General features: G+C 40.0%; 1 protein-coding gene across 1 annotated transcript; it reads right to left on the reverse strand.

Moving 5' to 3' along the window:
* Nucleotides 1-9,975: 9,975 nt before the first annotated feature.
* On the reverse strand, nt 9,976-10,551 carry LOC137965237 (putative invertase inhibitor). The gene has a single exon (XM_068811591.1). It carries the CDS (start codon nt 10,549-10,551, stop codon nt 9,976-9,978), a length of 576 nt encoding a protein of 191 aa, XP_068667692.1.
* Nucleotides 10,552-22,561: the final 12,010 nt, after the last annotated feature.

A 22,561-nucleotide genomic window follows, 5' to 3' on the forward strand; every position in this document is an offset into this window, starting at 1 on the left:
CCTAATTACATTCAATCTCTAACTCTTAAAGATAAGCCCACCATGATAAGATAACTCAAAGTAAACTAGAAGTCTAACATAACTCAAATACTAACTCCTTCTTATAAGGATGTGACCTTTAGGATAAGAGGCCGGCTTGTGGCTATCTTGTAGGTCCCACTAGACCTTCTAACCAACTCGTGACACTCCTTAGGAGTCCTTCTTGATCTTCCAACCAGCTTGTGTGAGTCACACTTAATCTTCCAACTTATGAGATAAGACAGCCAGTTTTTGGTAGTCCTACTTGATATTAAACTCTTCCAACACATGCCAGCTCATGTGATGACTCATCAAGTCATCCCTCACCTGCATGGTGGGTCCCACCAACTTGTGCAAGCTTGGTGGAACCTACCTTGTAAGACTCCCCCTCAAGTTGGGGGTAAGAAAACATTGTAAATGCCCAACTTGCTGTAGATGGTGGACAAAATTTTATGAGTAACTGGTTTGGTGAGAATGTCTGCAACTTGACTCTGTGAAGATATATGTTTAAGAGATAATATGTCTGCTTGAAATTTTTCTCGTATGAAGTGGCAGTCTATTTCAATGTGCTTTGTTCTCTCATGGAAGACGACTAGATTTGATGTGATATGTACAGTCTCTTGATTATCGTAATATAGATCCATATGAGCTTCTTTATAAAAATCCAGTTCAGTTAGAAGAGATTTGATCCATAGAAGTTCACTAACTATGTGTGTCATGGAGCTGTATTCTGCTTCTACACTAGACCGTGCAAATACATTCTATTTCTTGCTTCTCTATGTAATCAAGTTCCCTCTAATCATAGTACAATATCCCGAAGTGGATTTTCTATCATCTAGGGATCCAGCCCAATCTGCATCTAAGAATCCTTAAATGATAAGTGACCATGGTTCTTGTAGAAGTCCACTTCCTGGAGCTCCTTTCAAATATCGTAATATTCTTTCTAAAGCTAGCTAGTGGCATATTTGTGGTTTCTCCAAGTATTGACTCTCCACACTCACTGTATATGATATATTTGGCCTTGTTACACAAAGATAAATAAGTCTTCCCACAAGCCTTTGATATTTTCTAATATCCATATTTTCTCCGGTACCTGCACATAATTTTGTATTATGTGTATTTGAGTCCATTAGGGTGTCTGCTGGTTTACACCCCATCATTTCTATCTCTTCCAATAGATTAGGGACATACTTCCTTTGAGATAGTACAATCCCATGTCTAGACTATGGGGGGGTTAGTGCCCCAAAGTGGATTCTTGAAGATCAAGTCATGTCCAACATGAAGATCATGTCATGTCATGTACATGAAGATCAGGTAAGAATTTGTGTTAGTGTTGACGACTTCATGTGCACTGGAAAACAGTTTCCAGTGTTAGTGCCCCAACATGAGAAAAACATAAAAAACAAGAGAATTTCTAAACCTTTACAGTGCACTTAATTACAACATAATCCTTAAACCCCAAATTAGATAAAACAACCATTATTACTACACGAATAAGTTATTTAATGTATAATTAAATATACTAATATATTTATTAATTGAATTAGATATTTTATTGTACATTAATATGGTAATTACATGAGCCAATGAAATACCTACACGATTAATTACAAATAATAAATAAATAACATTATAAATAACAAAAACGAAAGTAATACGTTGAGTTATTAATTTATTAATAACATATGATATACTTTAACCTAAAAATGAATAATTTAAGAGAAAAAATTGATCTAATCATAACTTTAACACACTATATATTTGTACATAATATATTTTATGTATTATTAATTATTAATATATTATCACAAAATTTAAAACTATTGGTTTAATTAACTATAGCAATCGGATAATTATGCCAAAAATAATTTATCAAATATTTATTTTAACAATATTTTAATTATGACTATTAAATCACTATTTTAATATAGTAACTGTAAAATAAATATATTAAATAAATAAAAATAATTATTTTATAAATAAACATAATTATTTTATAAATAAAAATAATTATTTTATAAATATAAATTATAAATTAATAATTTTTATGACGATAGTTTAATTTTTCCTAACTTAGGAAAAATTAAACCATCGTCGTCTTCCTCAGCTGCGAGCCAAAGGGCAACGACGATGGCGACGGGGACGGGCTAGTAGGCTACGGCGACGGCCAGCGACAACGGCGGGCAACAACGATGGCGATGGGGACGGGCTAGTAGGCGACGGCGACGGCCGGCGACGGAACGAGAGAGGGTTGCGGCAACACCGAGAGAGGGCTGCGGGAACGAGAGACGATTGCGGAAAGAGAGAGGGTTGCGGCAACACCGAGAGAGGGTTCCGGCAACATCGAGAGAGGGTTGTGGAAGGAGAGAGGGCTGTGGAAATGAAATGGCAAAGAGGGTGTGCGGCAGAGAGCCCCCCGAGAGACAGCCCCGCTCGACGAGAGAGAGGCCGCGCGAGAGTCATGTAGATGATTCTCAAAATCGGGCGGAAAGCACTTTCCGCCCGTTACTCTTGAGACATGAACTCTTGAGTCATGTATCTTCATGTATATGACATGAATTTTGGCTCTCCCTAACGACATCAGGACATGAACTGCGTAATGCGCATGAAGATCATGTCCTGAGTCATGTGCACGAACCCCCCCCCTATAGTACTTCAATTCCCAGAAAATATTTAAGTAGTCCAAGATCTTTAGTCTTGAATTCTGCACATATCTTTTCTTTGGTTTCCTGGATGCCTTCGGGATCACTATCGGTTAAAATAATATCATCCACATATACTGCTAGGATCACCTTACCCTTGGGTGTGTCTTTAACAAAAACGGAGTAATCTATCGAACATCTGTGAAATCCAGCCCGTACAAGGGCTTGGCTAAAAATTTTAAACCACGCTCCAGGAGATTGTTTCAAACCATAAAGAGATTTCTTTAATCTACATACCGACTCCCCCTCTACCACGTGACTAGGTAGTTGTTGCATATAAATCTATTCTTTAATATCCCCATTAAGAAAAGCATTTTTTACATCAAGCTGATATACTTGCCAGGAAGAATTAGCAGCTAGAGATAATAAAATACGTATTGAGTTCATTTTGGCCACTAGAGAGAAAGTTTCCTCATAATCAATACCATAACACTGTGTATAGCCTTTAGCAACAAGGCAGGCTTTAAGATGAGCAACAGACCTGTTGGAAGATAGGGCCCAAGCCCACACGACCAAGGAAGGCCCACATATCAAAGTGTATTAGAAGATGGGCCCAAACCCATAAGACCAAGGAAGACCCATGGATCCAAGAGAAATAGAAGATGGGTTCAAGGCCCACAAATCAAGGAGAAGGCCCATAGGCCTACATACAGTGATGGCAAGATGGTAAATAAAGGGTTATCTCATAGAGATGGCATTGATGTAATTATGTTAAAGTTCTAGGGTTAAAACCCTAAACCCTAAGTTCAATGGTATTATTGTAATATTGTAGTTTCATAAATCTATAAATAGAACTTCAAGGGGAGGTTTAGGAATAATCAATTCTATAACCCTTCTTCCTCCAGTTTTCTCCCAATGGGTTTCTTTCTCTTTTTCTCCATGAACTAAATTCATGGAGTCCTGCAAAATTAACATGGTATCAAAGCTTTGATTTTCAAGACTCCGGCTATGGTTTTTTTTTTTCAAGTTTCATTAGTCTTCTTTTTCATAGTTGCTAAACATTAGGTATTTTGTTTTGTTGATTTTTTTCTCATATTGCCTGGCATTACTTTGCCATTACCAAGCCTCTCTACCGTCTGCCTTTGCCAACCTTACTGCTATCGAGCAGATCTTGTTTTTAGAAAATCATCCGAGACTATTTCTCCCAGCGACGAGGGAGTCGAGGATAAGAGGAATTCAGGAGTCAGGACTTCTCTTCGCCCCTTCTATTGGAATATATCTACATCCTCTGGTGGTATTGCTGTCCATCTTTCTCTGTCGGTCGCGGTCCCAAAAATGCAACCCATAACCGATCTCGTCTCTCTGGGAATTTTTAGTCAGTGCCAACTTATTCTCTGCGTCTCTTCGTGTGGTTCCTGTTATGCCTATTTTATTCTTCCCGGGATAAACTAATCATTCAGTGTTGGTAAGAAGAAGAACTGAATTTTGAGAGAGAAGAGGAGAGTTTCTCTGGGAATTTTTAGTCAGTGCCAACTTATTCTCTGCGTCTCTTCGTGTGGTTCCTGTTATGCCTATTTTATTCTTCAAGGGATAAACTAATCATTCAGTGTTGGTAAGAAGAAGAACTGAATTTTGAGAGAGAAGCGGAGAGTTTTTTTTGTTTTCTGTCGTTAGCTCTCAACTGTGTTGGTTAGCTGTTTCCGAGTTTCCGTTGGCTGCACCCGAGCTGGTCTATCATCTCTGCCGTGAATGACAATCTCGTTAGTGTTTCTAGACAACGATGCCATGATTGCCGTTTTTGGAGGATGAAGATGGCAGCCAGGTTGTTTTCGATTTCTTCGGCGACGACCCGCACTGGTAAGTTGACGAGCAATGTTTTTCCGCTGCGTGGAAGAGAACGTTCAGTTGCCATTTCCGTTTCGTCTTCAAAATATCTACGCGGGATTGTTGTTAGTCGGAAAGTTTCCTCCCGAAGAGCTGAGCTCTGTTGCCGCCGAGCTTCCCAAGCGCCAGCTATGAATTGTTGTTTTTCATAAACTTGCCGTCATCGACGTTCTCCTTAATTCCCGGTGATGTCTCTTGTTTCGGAGAGTTTCCGTTTTTGTCTCGCCTTCAAGATCTGTCTAGTTCTTATTCGGAAAATTTCCTCCCGAAGATATGGTTCTCTGGTTTTTCGTTGTTCGTCGGGGAAGAAGGCACTGTTGCCTTATTCAAGTTTCCTAAGTAAGGAAACTTGAATTAAATTAGCGTATCCTATTCTGCCAATTCAGCGCGCCTGAGTCAACTCGTACCAGCAAGCTGAATTCCCAGCTGACCGAGTGCACCGGCCATACCGAGTCAACTCAGACGAACTCAATCCGAGTCAACTCAGGTCCAGGTCAACCTGACTCAGGCCACTTAATTTCTGCCTTGGTATACATGCCCAAGATTTTGGCGCAACCCAGTAAAAAAAATTTCTCTGGCTGGATTATTATTTTCAAAGAATTGACAAATTATCCCTTGGTCTAGATATTTGCATTGGATTATTTCATAGGTCATTTTACAAGGATTATTTTGGGTCGTGTTAAATAAGCCCAAGCCAAGCCCAATTCAGCTGCTGCTATTGTGTCTCTATTGTGTCTTTGTTGATGAAATATTATTATTGAAGAAGAGGAAAGCTCATACTATTATTTATTTATATCCCCGTGAAAAATATCAAATTTATTTGTGGTTGGGAGTCCATGACGGAGGAACTTCATCCCTATAAAAAATATCCAATTTTTATGGTTTGGAGTCCATGACGAAGGAACTTCATCCCCATAAAAAATATCAATTTTTTTTGTGGTTGGAAGTCCATGACGGAGGAACTTCATCCCTGTCAAAATATCAAATTGTTTAGGTTGGAAGTCCATGACGGAGGAAATTTAATTATATTTATGTTACTTCCCCCCATTAATGTCATATATTACTCTACCACTTGAGAGTCGTTGTCATGTGGAGGTGGACACTTTAGAGCAATTTCTTAGTGGCTAGGAGTGATTTACTCTCACTTATATTATACCAGCTGGGCCTCATGAATGAGAGCACCAGCGTGAGGAGAGTGTTGGAAGATGAAGGCACATTATACAAAAAAGATTTTATACATCATTTGCAGCAAGTTGGGAGTTCATACTGTTCTCATACTGTTCTCTCACCCCCAGTTTAAGGGGGAGTGTTGGAAGACAGGGCCCAAGCCCACACGACCATGGAAGGCCCACATATCAAAATTTATTAGAAGATGGGCCCAAGCCCATAAAGCCAAGGAAGACCCATGGATCAAGAAAAATAGAAGACGGGCTTAAGGCCCACAAATCAAGGAGAAGGCCCATAGGCCCACATACAGTGATGGAAGGATGGTAAATAAAGGGTCATCTCATAGAGATGGCATTGATGTAATTATGTTAAAGTTTCAGGGTTAAAATCCAAACCCTAAGTTCAGGGGTATTATTGTAATATTGTAATTTCATAAATCTATAAATAGAGCTACAGGGGAGGGTTAGGAATAATCAATTCCATAACCCTTCTTCCTCCAGTTTTCTCCCAATGGGTTTCTTTCCCTTTTTTTCCATGAGCTAAATTCATGGAGTCCTAAAAATCAACAAGACCCATCCGAATTATGTTTCACCGTAAAAACCAACTTGCAACCGATAGGTTTTTTTTCTGATGGCATACGAATGAGAGCCCATGTCTGATTTTCATATAGTGTCTGTGGAGGTGGACACTTCAGAGAAAAGTCTTAGTGGCTAGGAGTGATTTTTCCATCCATTACTGCCTTCCTCCCTTGATGTTTGAGAGCCTCCTGATAGGAGGATTGTGGGACTGATATGGAAGAAATAGATAAAATAAATTGACAACGTAGAGGTGATAAAGGATGGTGAGATACAAAATTTGAAATGGGATGAGAGGTGGAAGGCCTAGTGGAAGTTCTGGGTTTTTTTTCTTAAGGCATGTGGATAAGTATCTTATTGTGGGCCAAAAATAACTTGGGATGGGTTTTTTTCTTAAGGCATGTGGATAAGTATCATACTGTGGGCCAAAAATAACTGGGGAAGAGGGACTTATCTCGGTGGGATCCGTGAACTCAATAGGTGTGGTGCCAGGCTGTGTGTCTAGGGGTAGAGCCGTTTTTATATCAAGGGGCACAACCGATCAAGGAGAACCCGGTACTGAAGATAGACCTAAAGGGGCACCATCAGAATAATATGAAGAGTCTTCAAAACAAGTGGCATCTCTGGACACAAGTAAACATTGGAGAGTGGGATTATAACAAACATAGCTCTTTTGTGTGTGAGAATATCCCAAAAAATACATTTGATAGCTTTTGGAGCGATTTTACTGTGTTGTGGGGAAGTAACATGAACAAAACATTGATACCCGAAGACTTTCAAGGGAAGTACAAAAGGGTCATCATTTGGCAATAATTTTGAGTATGGGGATTTATTACCTAGAATGGAAGAAGGTAGCCTATTTATAGGAAAACATGCAGTGAGAATGACATGAGGTCAATAAAAATATGGAACTTTCATGACATATAATAGACTATGGGCTACCTCAAGAATATGCAAGTTCTTCCATTCTGCTACACCATTTTGTTGAGGGGTGTAGGCACATGAAGTCTGATGGATAATGCCATTTTATTGACAAAAGGAGTCAAGATCTCTGGAAGTATATTCTTTGACATTATCAAATCGGAGTGAGTACCATAGCATGAAAAGACTAAATATGGATGGTATTTCAGAACGTTCTTTAAAAAGAAATACCCAAGTGGTACGAGTAAAGTCATCAATAAATTTAATAAAATACTTGACTTTCAAAATATTTGAGACACTCAAGGGTCCCCATATGACTATATGAATCAATGAAAAAGGGGTAACACTTTTAAGCTCTGGACTGGGTGAGTATGTAGTTCTCTGGTGTTTGCTCAGTTGATAGACTTCACAATTTAATTCTGACCTTGCTTGAAGAGTAGGAAAAAGATGATGAAGAGATTGTGCGGATGGATGTCCCAACCGGCTGTGCCATAGACTTGTCTTGGTTTCACTAGTTGAAGCAGTATTTATTTTAGCCACATCTAGGTAGTAGAGCCCCCTTGTTAATGGCATCCACCAATCACCTACTTCGTTTCAAGATCCTGAAAAACACAAGAAGTAGGTGAGAAGGTTAGAGAGTAATTAAAATTTTTTTTGAGCTTACTAATAGATAAAAAGTTCAAGGGAAAAGTAGGAACAAACAGAATATCTATGAGCTAAAGTGATGGTGTAACGGAAGTGGATCATTTCCCTGAAACTTTAGTTTGAGAACCATCAGCTATGGTAACATTTTTTTTTGAAAGACAAGGAGACACTAAGTGTAGTAAATTTTTGTTACCTGTGAGATGGTCAGAGGCCCCTGAGTCAATTATCCCGGATGAAAAGAAGGTAGATAGCATACCTGAAGCAGTGGTGGCAACAGCAGTGGAGGATGAACCAGAACCTAGTAGTGTTTTCATTTTCTGGAATAACTCATACTTGGTAGGTTGTTCCTCCTTTGTAGCACTTAATAAGGCTTGATGCGCATTCTTATAACGTATCTTCTACAAAAGGTGCATTCCTTGTCTGAATAGCATGTATCTATAGTGTGGACAGTTTTCCGACACTTAGTGCATTCTTTCCAATCGCTCTTGGATTTTATTTTTTAATTTCTAATATTTGGTATTAGAGCGAGACGATCAGGGACCACCTTTTGCTTAGTTTCAAAATCAAAACTCTCTTTTAATGTTGTTCTGGATTTAAAAAGGATTTATAGGTTTTTAGCAGCAAAACTTAAATTTTTGTAACTAGCACAAGATAGAACAAGACCCTCAAGCTAACTCATGGTCTAGTCGAGTACCTCCTCTGTTGCAAAATTTTTCAACGGTTTGAGTTGACTTGACCTTTAGTTGAGACATCCAGATTGCTTGTTTCAAACTCAGTTTGACCAAGTTTTTCATCTAGACTTCTAGTTTCTTCCTTAGAACGATTAAAAGGCCTTCTTCATAGTGTCTTTTGCTACAAAAAAATGTTTTTTTTTCAAACGTACAAGACATATCCTCTCTACCTTAAGATTAGCAAAAGATTATATGGGAGAATTGTTGTGGACTCAATAGCACAACGAAGGAGGCAAAGAAGGATAACAAAATTCTCTACTTCATCAAGCATGTTGTAGGTAGTTTGAACTCTTGTAGCAAGAGAATAAATTCATTTTTTACTTCAATCGCCTCTTTGCCAGTGTCAAACAATTGAAGGCCAATAGAGAGATAATTTAGACCAAAATATCATAAAAAAAAACCACGATTACTCATCGCCAAATATTAATCTATTGGGATTGTCATCTCAGAGTCAAATGATCTATCTCTGCTCGTAATTGACAAGTTGATGAGTACTTTGCAAGTACATGAGCAGAAACAGTTGAAGAAGACAGTCGACAATGGAGCTGAAGTTGTACAATCAATTGACATTGTAAAGTAACAAAACCAATCACCAATCTCACAAAAGAAGGGTGGATAGTCCAATAGCCAAGTAGGCACACAAAAGGAAGAAGGACAAGTCCTATGTCCAGTGCTACAAGTGCAAGTTGTAGGACCAATACAAGTTCCGATGTTTGAGCCAAAAAGGAGAAACATCCAATTAACATGTTAAAAAAGGGTAACTTCAAGTAAGATATAAAATTTTGTATGACAAACTTAGTTTAAGAGAGGTTAGTAGAGTTAAAAACTAAGCAAACTTACCAAAACTTTAGAAAAGCTAGATTAATTATATGTCAGTTTAATTAGGAAATTGACATCTCAATCTAAATAGGAGAATTAGCTAAAGGGAGGGTATTAGAAACTATGAACTATATAAATTTCTTAGCTTAGGCAAAATTTATTTTATGGTAAGCTTAGGTTAAGGAAAGGTATTAGAAATCTAATAAAACCAAGAAATTACCTAATTATGGGTTTCCTAGAGATTTTGGGTGATTAGGAGATGGAGTCTTGCTACAAGATCATTTTTTTTTGTTTTAGAAAAGTTTAGTTGCTTAAGTTTTGGAGTAATAATTAGACTGTGAAACATGTATGCCTTTTTGGAGCGTTGTAGTTGTAAAACATGAGAAGCTTGGTTTCTCATCTACATCACTCTACTACTGTCCTGTTGGTCCAAGTTTCCTTCGTATATATTCAAGTGAACACAGCCTGTTAACATTTTAAAGAAGACAGAAAGATAACACCACCCAAATGGGTTGTAAATTTTATTTTTAGTACGATAATAATGGCCACAAGGAAGAAAAGGAAGTGGAAGGGCTATCCGTGCTTGTTCTTGGTGACAAAGTGGGCTAAAGCCTTCATTATGGACACCAGTTGCTTGACGTTGTTGTTTTCATTTGTCAGAAGTCCACTAGCGTCCACTCCAGCGGCCGTTGCTCCTCGTAAAGCCTCCTCACACTTCAAACTGCATTCAATGATACTCGCCAACTTTTCTGCGCCAAGATATGTCTTGATTTCACATTCTTTAGCGAAGAATCCGAGTGAAATGGCAGCCATGTTGTACTGGGTTTCACAAACCAACAATTGCCCCTTGAGTAAGTCATCACATGTTATGCCATTCAACCTTCTGATTACGTTGCTGGTGTCGGTTAGATTTTGCAGGGCCAAATGGGTGGTGATCTCCAACAGCCCCGGAATCTCAACCTTGTAGCTTTCTGGGATGGCTTGGAGAGAGTTGAGGCAAAAGTCGTAGTTGATGAGGTTATTGTATTTAGCAGCTCTTTTGCAGACCTTCTCTATGTAGGAAAGGCCGTGGGCATCCGTTGCAGAGAAGTTGATGCTGCATAGAACAAAGCAGATGAGTGGCAACACAGAAGCAAAAGATTTCACCATTTTCCTATAGAGTTTCTTCCCCCTTATTTTTTTTTCTTTCTTCTATTTCTTCCCTTGGCTGAACTTACCTTTGTGCGCTCTTCATTTATATACTTCCTCACAGAAGTCAGTTCTAAAATGTAGGAGTTGGTTTCCCAGATTTGCGTTTGGTTAAGTTTGTTGTAGGAACCTGTCTTTGTGGGTATTAAACCCTAGAAAGACCCTTACAAACCCAACATTACTTTCCTATAATAGCACTATTAGGGAATTAGAAAAACTAAATTTTAACTAAAAAAGAGAGAACTGAAAGTAGTTGCTATCAATTGGAGAGGGTAGACTAGGAGGTGCAACAAATTTTCTTCATATTTAGACAAAATGGTGGAAAGACCCTTACAAACCCAACATTACTTTCCTATAATAGCACTATTAGGGAATTAGCAAAACTAAATTTTAACTGAAAAAAGTGAAAGAAAACTGAAAGTAGTTGCTATCAATTGGAGAGGGCGGACTAGGAGGTGCAACAAATTTTCTTCATATTTAGACAAAATCGTGGTCGTTTGGCTTTTTCTTCACATATTAAGTGTCAGTTGAGCAATTTGGGTTAGACCATGTTCGAGATGGATCAAAAGGGTTGGGCTGGGATATAACATAAATTTTGTAGATAGAATTGCGCTAGTGAAAATACGTTTACCATGGATGATGAATGTGAGGTTCAACCCATGCCACCAGATCCACTGGTTCACATCCACAGAAATCAAAAACCCATGTGAAAGAAAAAAAGCAGATATGACTTGACCTTTGGCTCAATGATAACGTGTAAGAGTAGGCTTATACTTTGATTTCTTGAAAACTCATTCTTATTCCTTGATGGGTTTTACGAGTTACATTCTTCGTCCCCGTTCCTATCTAAATAGAACCCATGCCTCCCTAATAATATTGGGCTTCTAGTATTTGTTATTGGCTTCAAGTCTAGATGTGATAATCAAGAACTAAAAAAAAATTCCTCCTTAGGTTAAAAATCAGGGCTTTCCTCCAAACAGTCAAGATCAAACCATGAGCTTGTTTTCCCATAATTTTATGTTCTATGGCTGTTAATCTATTACGTGTTCCATGAGCTTGTTTTCCCATAATTTTATGTTCTATGGCTGTTAATCTATTACGTGTTCATGACTGTTAATCTATTACGTGTTCATGACTGTTTGGAGCTCTTGGTTATTTGCATTTTTTTTCTGGTAATGCTCCTTGGCACGAGTGCCTCCTTTCCGTTCTTATATAAATACTGGGAAAAAAAATTACACACAATTCGGGCTGTCTGGAAGGGGCAAAGAGTGCTGCCTGCACAAGAAGTGCTGGGCGCCGGAGTAGGCATCACTGGAAGCAGAGATAGGAGCAATGTCGACTGTAAACTGCTCGAACTCGGGTGGAAGCGTCCGTTCGTGGTCGTCCGCGACTTTGGTGTCTGAGATTCGGGAAAGCGGATTCAGAAGGAGATGATAGAATTCAACAGTTCCCCTCCCGCGGACTGTTCCGCCGGGTCTAAAGGCGACAATGTTTACCAATGGATCTCTACTATCATTGGGCCTCTAGGTTTTCTCTCTCTCACACACACACACACTTTTCAGCAGCAAAAGTGCGTTACTTTCTTAATAGTGAGGAACTGTACTGTGTCATTACCTCATTTTCTTCTTTGTTACTTTGTTTATGTTGTGTGTTTGTTTGTATGTGCTAGGTACGCCTTATGAAGGTGGTGTGTTCTTTCTTGACATCGCGTTTCCAAGTGATTACCCCTTTAGGCCTCCCAAAGTATCTTCACCTCTCTTCCCGTTGTAAATACTAGAGACGCCACCTGAAAATAACAGCCTCAATTTTACTGAAGTTTCTAATTTGAAATTGGTCAGGTATGCATGATGAACTTGGTCCATAGGAAATAAGTGTTTGAGAGGCTGTGTGGCCTTAGAGCGTTAAAGATTTTGAAAGCCCTGTTCTTTGTAATACTCTCATCTCTCCAGTTTTTGCTTTTTGAGCTCTAAACAACTAGCCGGGAACTATCTAAATGAAACTTAATAAAAAAAAAAAAAAACTGGGTACCTTGTACAGAAATCCTGTTCCGCTACTCAAGTTATTGTCTATTCGAGTAAAATCCAGACTACCTGTTAGAAGCTAGATGTTTTCCCACACTTAGTGCATTCTTTCCAATCTGTCCATTACTAACTTCTTTTTGTTTGTCTTGGATAGAGACATCCATGGAGGTAGGTAGAGCTATTTTCCATTCTTGAAGAAGGCCTCTAAAACTAGCCAAATATTCATGGATATTTTCTTCTTGTATAGTGTTAAACATTCTTTGGAGAATATCATATGGCCTGTGTAAGTTGTCGGAGTTAGAATACAGCTTAGCACATGTCTCCCAAATTTGTTTAGCAGTATCAAGATGAATAACATTGTTGGAGACATGTTCTTCCATGTTGTTTATAAGTCAACTAACCAAAGTATCATTCCTCAACCACTTGTTATAAAAAATATCCTCTACATCAATAGGTGGTCCATGGTTGGTGTTGGAAGATAGGGCCCAAGCCCATACGACCAAGGAAGGCCCACATATCCAAGTGTGTTGGAAGATGGGCCCAAGCCCATAAGACCAAGGAAGACTCACACATACAAGAGATGTGAAAGATGGGCTCAAGGTCCATAGATCAAGGAGAAGGCCCACAAGCCCATACAATGATGGCAGGCTGGTAAATAAAGAGTCATCTCATAGAAATGGTATTGATGTAATTAGGTTAAAGTTCTAGGATTAAAACCCTAAAACCCAAGTTCAGGGGTATTATTGTAATACAGTAGTTTCATTAATCCATAAATAAAGCTTCAGGGGAAGGGTTAGGACATCAAGTCCATAACCTCTTATTCTTCTCGTTTTCTCTCAATGAGTCTTTTTCTCTTTTTCTCCATGAGCAAAATCCATGGAGTCCTGAAAATCAACATGGTATCAAAACAGTGATTTTCAAGACTTGTAGCTATTGGTTTTTAATATTCCCAGTTATTGATATTGGGCTTGTGCCTCGACACCCTCTCCTTTTTTTCTTTCTTCATATTCTTAGCATGAATTTTTTTCAATAGCTGGTTCATGATAAATTTTTTTCTCATCGTCATTTGAAGTATAGTTTGATTTGTTAAGCCCAGTTTCCTCTGCCATCCTACTATTCAGTCTTCCCTGCGTCTGTTGCAGCCAACTAAACAACCATACTGATTCATAGAGGTGCGGAGGTTTTTTTAGGACCGTTGAGATGGCTTCGAAGCTTCCAACGAATTCTGTGAGATTTGTCTGCGTCAAGATATCTGCAATTTGCCCGATTTCGCTTCTGGAATGCGTTTCTACACTGTAGGCATATCTCATATTTTTGGAATGAAGCTGCTGGCTCGTCTCCTTCACTGGCATGAATTTTTTTTTCTGGTGGAAGTCTGCCAGAATACAACGGCATACTCGGAGCTCCATTGCAACTTACAGAGAGTTGCTATTTTTTCAAAGAGAATAACTGTTTAGAAGCCAGCATCGCCGGAGAAGACAACTCTACTTCCGAGACTACGAGAAAATCCTGTTGCTGCTATCGGAAGTTACTGCTATCGATTCTCCATCAAGCTTTGTTGCATCAAGCTTTGTTGCCATTTCTGGATGATGACTCTACTAATTTCAGAATCACCTCACTGGTCCTCTACTATTTCTGTAATTTCCAAAGAAAGATCCTTTCCTACGCCAGATGGGTTGCTGCTTCGAGAGGACGACTCCTCTGTTGATCTTGTTGTCATCATGCCATTGCTGCTAATTTACTGCCGCTAGATTTTTGGAATTTTGATTGCTGCTACTTTTTCAAAAACTCGGTTTATTGTTATCCCATGCTTCTCAGCTGTCTTGCTATTTCAATTCTATTCGGAAGCAGGGAAGAAGATGACATGTTTCTCGATTTAAGTTAAGAAGATCTAATTTAATCAGTGCCAGGCCGGTTCAGTGTTATGGACTCCATAGCATCACAAGTTATCCATAGTCAAAGGAAATAAATTATGTCGATTTACTTTTAATGTAATTCCATTTGGTTTGGTTTAGATGTAATATGACATGAACCAATTGACCCATGGGTCTTATTTGTATTTCCGTCCTCAACCCTATTTATAGGGACGTCAAGATGAAGGAAAGCAAGTATTGAGAAATTAGAATTAAATAGGTCAGATTCTCCCTCAGAGGTCTAGGTCGGATTCTCCCTTTGAGGTCCAGGTTGAGCTTCCTTCAAAGCTCAACCATTCAATTCCAATTTCCATCATTCCACGTTCAAGAAACAAGAAACCTGTTCCAGCATCAAGATTCAATATGGAGGGAAGAGAGGAAAGAAGGGTGACTCGATCCATGGCTCGGGAAGAACCTAACATTTTGGTATCATATAGGTCCAACCTTGGGGATTCCTCTTCCCCTGAGGATTTGAGGCAATTAGTTTAAGATAATCGCCAGAGGACAGACCTTCAACCTCAATCTCTGGAAGAAGTGCATCAGACCACATCTGGCCTACGTGAGGCCATAAAATCCATGGATGCCGCCATCCAAACCCTCCTCCGGCGATAGGATGACAGTGGGATACAAGCACAACCGCCGGTAGCCTACTCTCCACCGGCCGACCACCATCACTACCAACAAGAAATGGATCAGAGAAAGGCCAAGGGCCTTTGTTTTAACTGTGATGAACAGTATGTACAAGGTCACCTATACAAAAGATTATTCAGTATATGTTTGTGGGAGGATTGTGAAGACATACTACCAGAGGAGGAGATTGTGGAGACAGACCAAGAGGGTCCAGAGATTTCACTTCATGCCATGACTAGTCTGTGCAGTTCTAATACCATACAGGTTAAAGCATAGTTATATCATCTACACTTACTTGTTTTAGTTGACTCTGGCAGTACACATAATTTCATCAGTCAGCTAGCTGCCGAACAACTTGCGTTAGTCGTCCAACAATAGATAGGCCTTTCTGTATCAGTAGCCAATGGGGCTAAAATTACCAGTGTGGGCATATTTCTAGTCACCCACTTTGATATTGAGGGACACACATTTATTATAGATTTCCTAGTGATTCCACTGTCCGGATTTGATTTGGTATTGGTAATTAAATGGGTACAACTGTTGGGGCCTATTTTATGGGATTTTCAGGCTCTGAACCTTCACAGAGGACCACTGTCAGATTACATTGCATGGCACACAAGCACCAGTGCCCTGCGCCCTTCAAGCTGTTCAAGTCCATAGCACGGACAACTGTAAGTTATCTCAATTACTTACAAACTTTGAGGATATCTTTCAGGAACCTACTGCTCTATCGCCAATTATGCACTGTGATCACCGCATCCGTTTGAAAATGGGCACTGAACCTGTAGTGGTGCGTCCTTATCATTACCCCCACTTACAGAAGGATGAGATTGAAAGGCAGTGCCAAAACATTCTCGTCTAGGGTATTATTCAGCCAAGCAGGTCTCTTTTTTCCTCCCCGTATTACTGGTCCACAAGCATGATAAGTCGTGGAGGTTTGTGTGGATTACAGGCAACTCAATGCACACACCATTAAAGACAAATTTCCCATACCAGTGGTGGATGAATTGCTAGATGAGTTACATGGTGCTACTATTTTTACCAAGCTCGATTTGAAGTCTGGCTATCATCAAATCCAATTTCATCCATCAGATGTGGAGAAAATTGCGTTCCGCACGTACCACGAGCATTTCGAGTTCCTCGTATTGCCATTTGGTCTCTCAAATGCGCCGTCCACATTTCAGGCACTCATGAATGAGGTATTTTCCTCTCTCTTGAGGAAATACATTTTGGTATTTTTTTATGATATTTTGGTCTATAGCAACATTTGGGAAGAGCATCTTCAGCACCTTCACCAGGTATTTACTCTTATCCGCTCACATCATTTGGTTTTAAATCAGTCCAAATGTTCTATGGTGACCTCCGAAGTGGCATATTTGGGCCACGTTATTTCAGCAGTTGGGGTGAAGGTAGACTAGAGTAAGATACAGGCCGTCATAGATTGGCCTCCTCCCACCTCCATTACAGCATTAAGGGGATTTTTGGGCCTCGCTGGGTATTACAGGAACTTTATTCGCAGTTATGGCCAGATTGTAGCACCATTCAACAACCTACTCAAGAAAAATGTCTTTACCTGGTCCAAGACAGCGGCTCATTCCTTTCAGCAGTTGAAAGATGCCTTATCCTCCGCACCAGTTTTGCAACTACCGGATTTTGATGAGTCATTTGTGGTGGAATGTGATGCTTCGGGGGGCAGTATTGGTGTAGTGTTACACCAACAGGACCCCCGATTGCTTATTTTAGCCGCCAACTTGGCCTGCACCACCATAAGTTAGCAGCTTATGAGAGGGAACTGATCGATTTAGCTAAAGCAATACAGCATTGGCGGCCTTATCTCTGGGGGTGCCCATTTCTAATTGGCACCGATCATTGCAGCCTCAAGTATTTGCTTGAGCAACGCCACACTACCTCACTGCAGCAGCATTGGTTAAGTAAACTCATGGGGTTTGACTTTACAATGGAGTATAAACCTGGGAGTTTGAATGTGGGGGCTAATGCTTTATCTGGCCGGGACATTCCAAAGCCTCAATTACATGCCATCAGTCAGTCCGAGCTCTCTTGTTGGATTCTATCTGAAAAGAGACACAACAGTACCCAGAAATTATTGCTTTATATCAGAAGCTCCAGCAGGGGGGATCGGCAAAACATTTGATGGTTCAGGATAGTCTGGTCCTCTTCAAAAACTGGATCTTTCTACACCACACGTCACCACTGATTCACAACATTTTAGCCTCCTTCCATTACGGTACACATGAGGGCCGACAAAAAACATATTTCTGGATAAGTCGGGAATTTTATTGGAGGGGTATGAAGCACAGCATAGCTGATTATGTCGCGGCTTGTCAGATTTTTCAACTGAATAAAGCTGAATCATTAAGTCCGACTGGGTTGCTCCAACCAGTTCAGCTGTAGTCACAAGTCTGGTCAGATATTTCCATGGACTTCATAGATGGTCTTCCCTCATCGTCCGACAAATCTGTTATCTTTGTAGTGGTTGATCGTGTCTCAAAGTATCGCCATTTCATACCTTTGGCGCATCCTTACATTGTAGCTCACGTAGCTCAGCTATTTATGGATAATATTGTCCACTTACATGGGATGCCTACTTCCATTAACAGTGACAGAGATGTCATCTTTACTAGTACATTCTGGAAAGAACTATTCAAGCTGTAGGGCACAACATTAGCATTCTCTTCCGCCTACCATCCGCAGATTGATGGTCAGACAGAGGTCGTCAACTGGACAATTGAGATGTATCTTCGTTGTTTCTTGGGGGACTCATCTAAATGGTGGGTTAAGTGGCTCGCCTGGGCTGAATTCTGTTACAACACCTCCTACCACAACTCACTCGGAACAACCACATTCAAGGAAGTATATGGTAGAGACCCCGCCCAACCTTTTATCATATGAACCTAGTGCCTCCAAGGTCGCCACTTTGGACCAAGCATTAGCAGAAAGAGACACCTTGCTCACTGAGGTGCGCACTCATCTCCAGAAGGCCCAGAATACTATGAAGTTTTATTATGACAAGAAGCACTAGGAAGTCTTCTTTTCTCCAGGAGATTATGTATGACTGCGTCTCCAACACTACAGGCAACTGTCACTGACAGCCTCCAAATGCCACAAGCTCTCTCTGAAGTATTATGGTCCCTTTCAGGTAATGAACCGCATTGGTACAGTTGCCTACCGCTTGCAGCTTCCGCCAGAGGCCAGGATTCACAAGGTGTTTCACGTCTCCCAACTGAAGACCTTCCAAGGTGACTCTCCCTTGCTGCACACACCTCTACCCCCACTACATGAGGGATGTGTCCTTTCTACTCCAGCACAGGTGTTACAAGCTCGCCGCATTCAGGGTGATTGGGAGATCCTAGTGCAATGGGCTAATATTGATCCCAGTGACACAACATGGGAGCCATTACCTGCGTTCCGAACCCTCTACCCCTACTTCAAGCTTGAGGACAAGCTCTTTCTCCAGGAGGGGTGATGTTATGGACTCCATAGCATCACGAGTTATCCATAGGCATAGAAAATAAATTATGTCAATTTACTTTTAATGTAATTCCATTTGGTTTGGTTTGGTTTAGATGTAATATGGCATGAACAAATTGACCCATGGGTTTTATTTGTATTTCCGTCCTCAACCCTATTTATGGGGACGTCAAGATGAAGGAAAGCAAGTATTGAGAAATTAGAATTAAACAGGTCAGATTGTCCCTCAGAGGTCTAAGTCGGATTCTCCCTCTGAGGCCTAGGTCGAGCTTCCTTCAAAGCTCAATCATTCCATTCCTATTTCCATCATTCCACGTTCAAGAAACAAGAAATCTCTTCCAACGTCAAGATTCAATATGGAGGGAAGAGAGGAAAGAAGGGTGACTCGATCCATGGCACGGGAAGAACCTAACATTCAACCCCTTCCAAAACTTAGACTGGACTCGCCTGAGTCATGCCAGCGAGCTAACCAGCAACCCGAGGATCTTGGTTTTGTTCCGACTGAGCCAACGCGGACCGAGTCAACCTAGTCTGGGTCAACTCAGTGAGTCAACTCAGACATGGCCCACTTATTTTTTTCCTCGGTATATGTGTCCAAGTTTATATATATTTTGGTGCGACTCAGTATTTTTTTATGGCTAGATTATTATTTTGAAGAATCAACAGGTTATTCCTTGGTCAGCTTATTATTTGGTACAAAAATTTGGGTTAGATTATTTCATGGGGCAATTTTAAGAGGATTATTTTGGTTCGTGTTATATGGGCCCAAGCCCATTTAAGCTGCTACTATGGTGTCTCTTTGGATGCGACATTACTATTGAAGAAGAGGTGGCCTCAGTATCTTTCCTCATACCATAATTTATTTGACTCTAAAAAATATTGCGGTTGGGGCACCATGAGAGTCGATGCCCGGATTGGGACACCATCATTTATTTTAACTCTCAAAAATATTGCGGTCGGGATACATGAGAGTCGGTGCCCGAATTGGGACACCATGATGGATGAGGTTATTACAACATATCACAACATATCATTTTACTTCCCCCCCCCCCCCTCGCCCTCCCCTATTAATGTCATTTATTACTCCTACCATTTGAGAGACATTGTCCAGTGGAGGGACATGGTGATGGAGGAGTTTTTTTTTTACCCTTCGGAACTACATATAGACCCACTACCTACATTAATAGGAGTAACACTACCTACAGAAGATAGGAGTGTGCCGAATATCCAACATGAATTATTTGCCTGGATTATGGAGCAATGTCATACAACTTAACATGATGCTACTCTCACTTATCTTATGCCAGTTGGGCCTCATGAACGAGAGCACCAGCATGAGGGGGAGTGTTGGAAGATATGGAGAATTGCCATTTTATACAAAAAATTTTATACATAATTTGCAACAAGCTGGGAGTTTATGATGTTCTCTCACCCCCAAATTGAGGGGGAGTGTTGGAAGATAGGGCCCAAGCCCACAAACCAAGGAAGGCCCACATATCCAGGTGTGTTGGAAGATGGGCTCAAGCCCATAAGACCAAGGAAGACCCACACATCCAAGAGATGTGGAAGATGAGCTCAAGGTCCATAAATCAAGGAGAAGGCCCACAAACCATACAATGATGGCAAGATGGTGAATTAAGGCCATCTTATAGAGATGACATTGATGTAAGTAGGTTAAAGTTACAGGATTAAAACCCTAAACCCTAAACCCTAAGTTCAGGGGTATTATTGTAATATAGTAATTTCATTAATATATAAATAGAGCTTCAAGGGAAGGGTTAGGACATCAAGTCCATAATTTTTTTCTCCATGAGCTAAATCCATGGAGTCTTGAAAATCAACAGTTGGTCAGGTGACTAAGGAGGTCTTTTGTTATAAGAAACCGGCGAACCGATGTGGACCAGCTCATGTAATTTGATACCACTCGCAAGGGTATAGTCAGACTTCTGAGTATATCATTTTTGTTACTCATGTTGTCTTCAATCATAATAGGCAATTTAAAACAAAATCCAATTAATAAAAAAAAATCTAGTGTTCTTTAACTAACTCAATTAATGGAGAGATTTAGCATTGATGCTAAATGATCATTATTCTGGTTTTTTTTCTGAATAACCACTCATAAGATGACTCAATATCAATCTTCTATATCAAGGGACTCTTGTTCCACACACGCAAAAAAAATCAAGAAGCTCCTCATGAACTAGTCTCAGTAAAAAAAAACATTCTAAACCGACAAAATTGTTTTGATAGCTTCTTCTTAACCGAGAGGCATTCATATCCATAAGATGAAAAAGAAAAGCATTCACATAATAATTTTCAAATCATCATCTAAATTTGCACCAGTGACATGAAATAATAAAAATAATGAAGGAACTTATCTCACACTTTTTTATCTTCCTTCATAAGGAGCCTTCTATGAGTGGTTTTGATCATACCTTTTTAGACCATTCCTTTTTATGTAGGGATCCTAAATTTAATGCTCTGATACAAAATTGAATTAAGGATCCCTTTTCTGAAATCAAGAGCAAGAAGAAAGAGGGAGAACAATGAAAGAGGAGAGAGAGTGCTCTCGGGTAAGGAAGAGAAGAGAGAAAACGGAAAAAGAAAAAAGAGAGGTTAAGCAAGAGAAGTGTTCTTCATGTGAAAGAGAAAAACTTAAACTCCATTTCTTAATTATAATTTGTGTACAACGTCCTCTATTTGTAGTAGAGGATGTGGTAGAGTCCATGTATAATTACACTTCATTCTCCTAATTACATTCAATCTCAAACTCTAATAGATAAGCCTATCATGATATGATAACTGAAAGTAAACTAGAAGTCTAACATAACTCAAATACTAACTCCTTCTTATGAGGACGTGACCTTTAGGATAAGAGGCCAGCTTGTGTGTTATCTTATCAAGAGGATAAATTCAAAATTGTGGCTATCTTGTGGGTGCCACTAGACTTTCTAACCAGCTCGTGACTCTTCTTAGGAGTCCTTGATCTTCCAACCAGCATGTATTAGTCCCACATAATGTTCCATCTTGTGAGATAAGACAGCCAGCTTGTGGTAGTCCTACTTGATCTTAAACTCTTCCAACTTATGCCAGCTCATATGATGACTCATCAAGTGTTATGGACCAAATAGTGAGCTGAGTCAGACTGAGACACCATGGCTGAGTCAGTTAAGCAGTTATTTTTGTTTATTTTCTATTTTATGCTATTTGGGTTTAAATATGCCTCTGGGGCATTTTTGTAATTTTTTCTTAAACTCTTGTTGGTGTGAACTATTTGTATGCATTGTATGGTAATGAATGAAAGAAGTCAAAAGTTAATCTAAAATAGGATTTGAGGTCTCCTCTTTGAGCTCAGGGTCGGCGTTCCCCCGGAACCCTAGGTTGCGATCTCCCTTAGAGCCATAGGTTACGGACTCCCTCAGAGTCGGGTTATCCCTCTCCGTTCTTCTCTATGATTTTCTCCCCTTTCATTCCCTTCTTCTTCGTTATCACCCTCGTCCTCCCCGGTGAATCTTCGTGTTGATATGGGACCATAACATCAAGTCATCCCTCATCCTCATGGTGGGTCCCACCAGCTTGTGGAAGCTTGGTGGAACCTACCTTGTAACATAGATCATAATCAATCTCAAAGGGAGACCTCTTGCACATCAATACCATAGGCTTGGTAATGATGGCGGAAGGCAAGGTTAGCACCTTGTCGAATTGGATTTCTTCTATGTAGACATTGCTCTTACATGTTGCAAGAACTCAAGGTCTGGATCTGACTTTAGACCAATAGAAACAAACTCATTATTATTTTGAAGTGTTGAATTTAGGACCCCATGCTTGAAACCTCAAGCAAGATGAAAAAGGAAGAAGAGAAGGGAGAGAGAGCTCGCGTAGAGAGGAGAGAAGAGAAGAGAGACTTTAGGCTAGAGA

Source organism: Aristolochia californica, unplaced genomic scaffold, assembly GCF_029961685.1.
Source record: "Aristolochia californica isolate CCGP_79_NKW_82.1479 unplaced genomic scaffold, dmAriCali1.0.hap1 SCAF_5, whole genome shotgun sequence".
NCBI classification, from domain to species: Eukaryota; Viridiplantae; Streptophyta; class Magnoliopsida; order Piperales; family Aristolochiaceae; genus Aristolochia; species Aristolochia californica.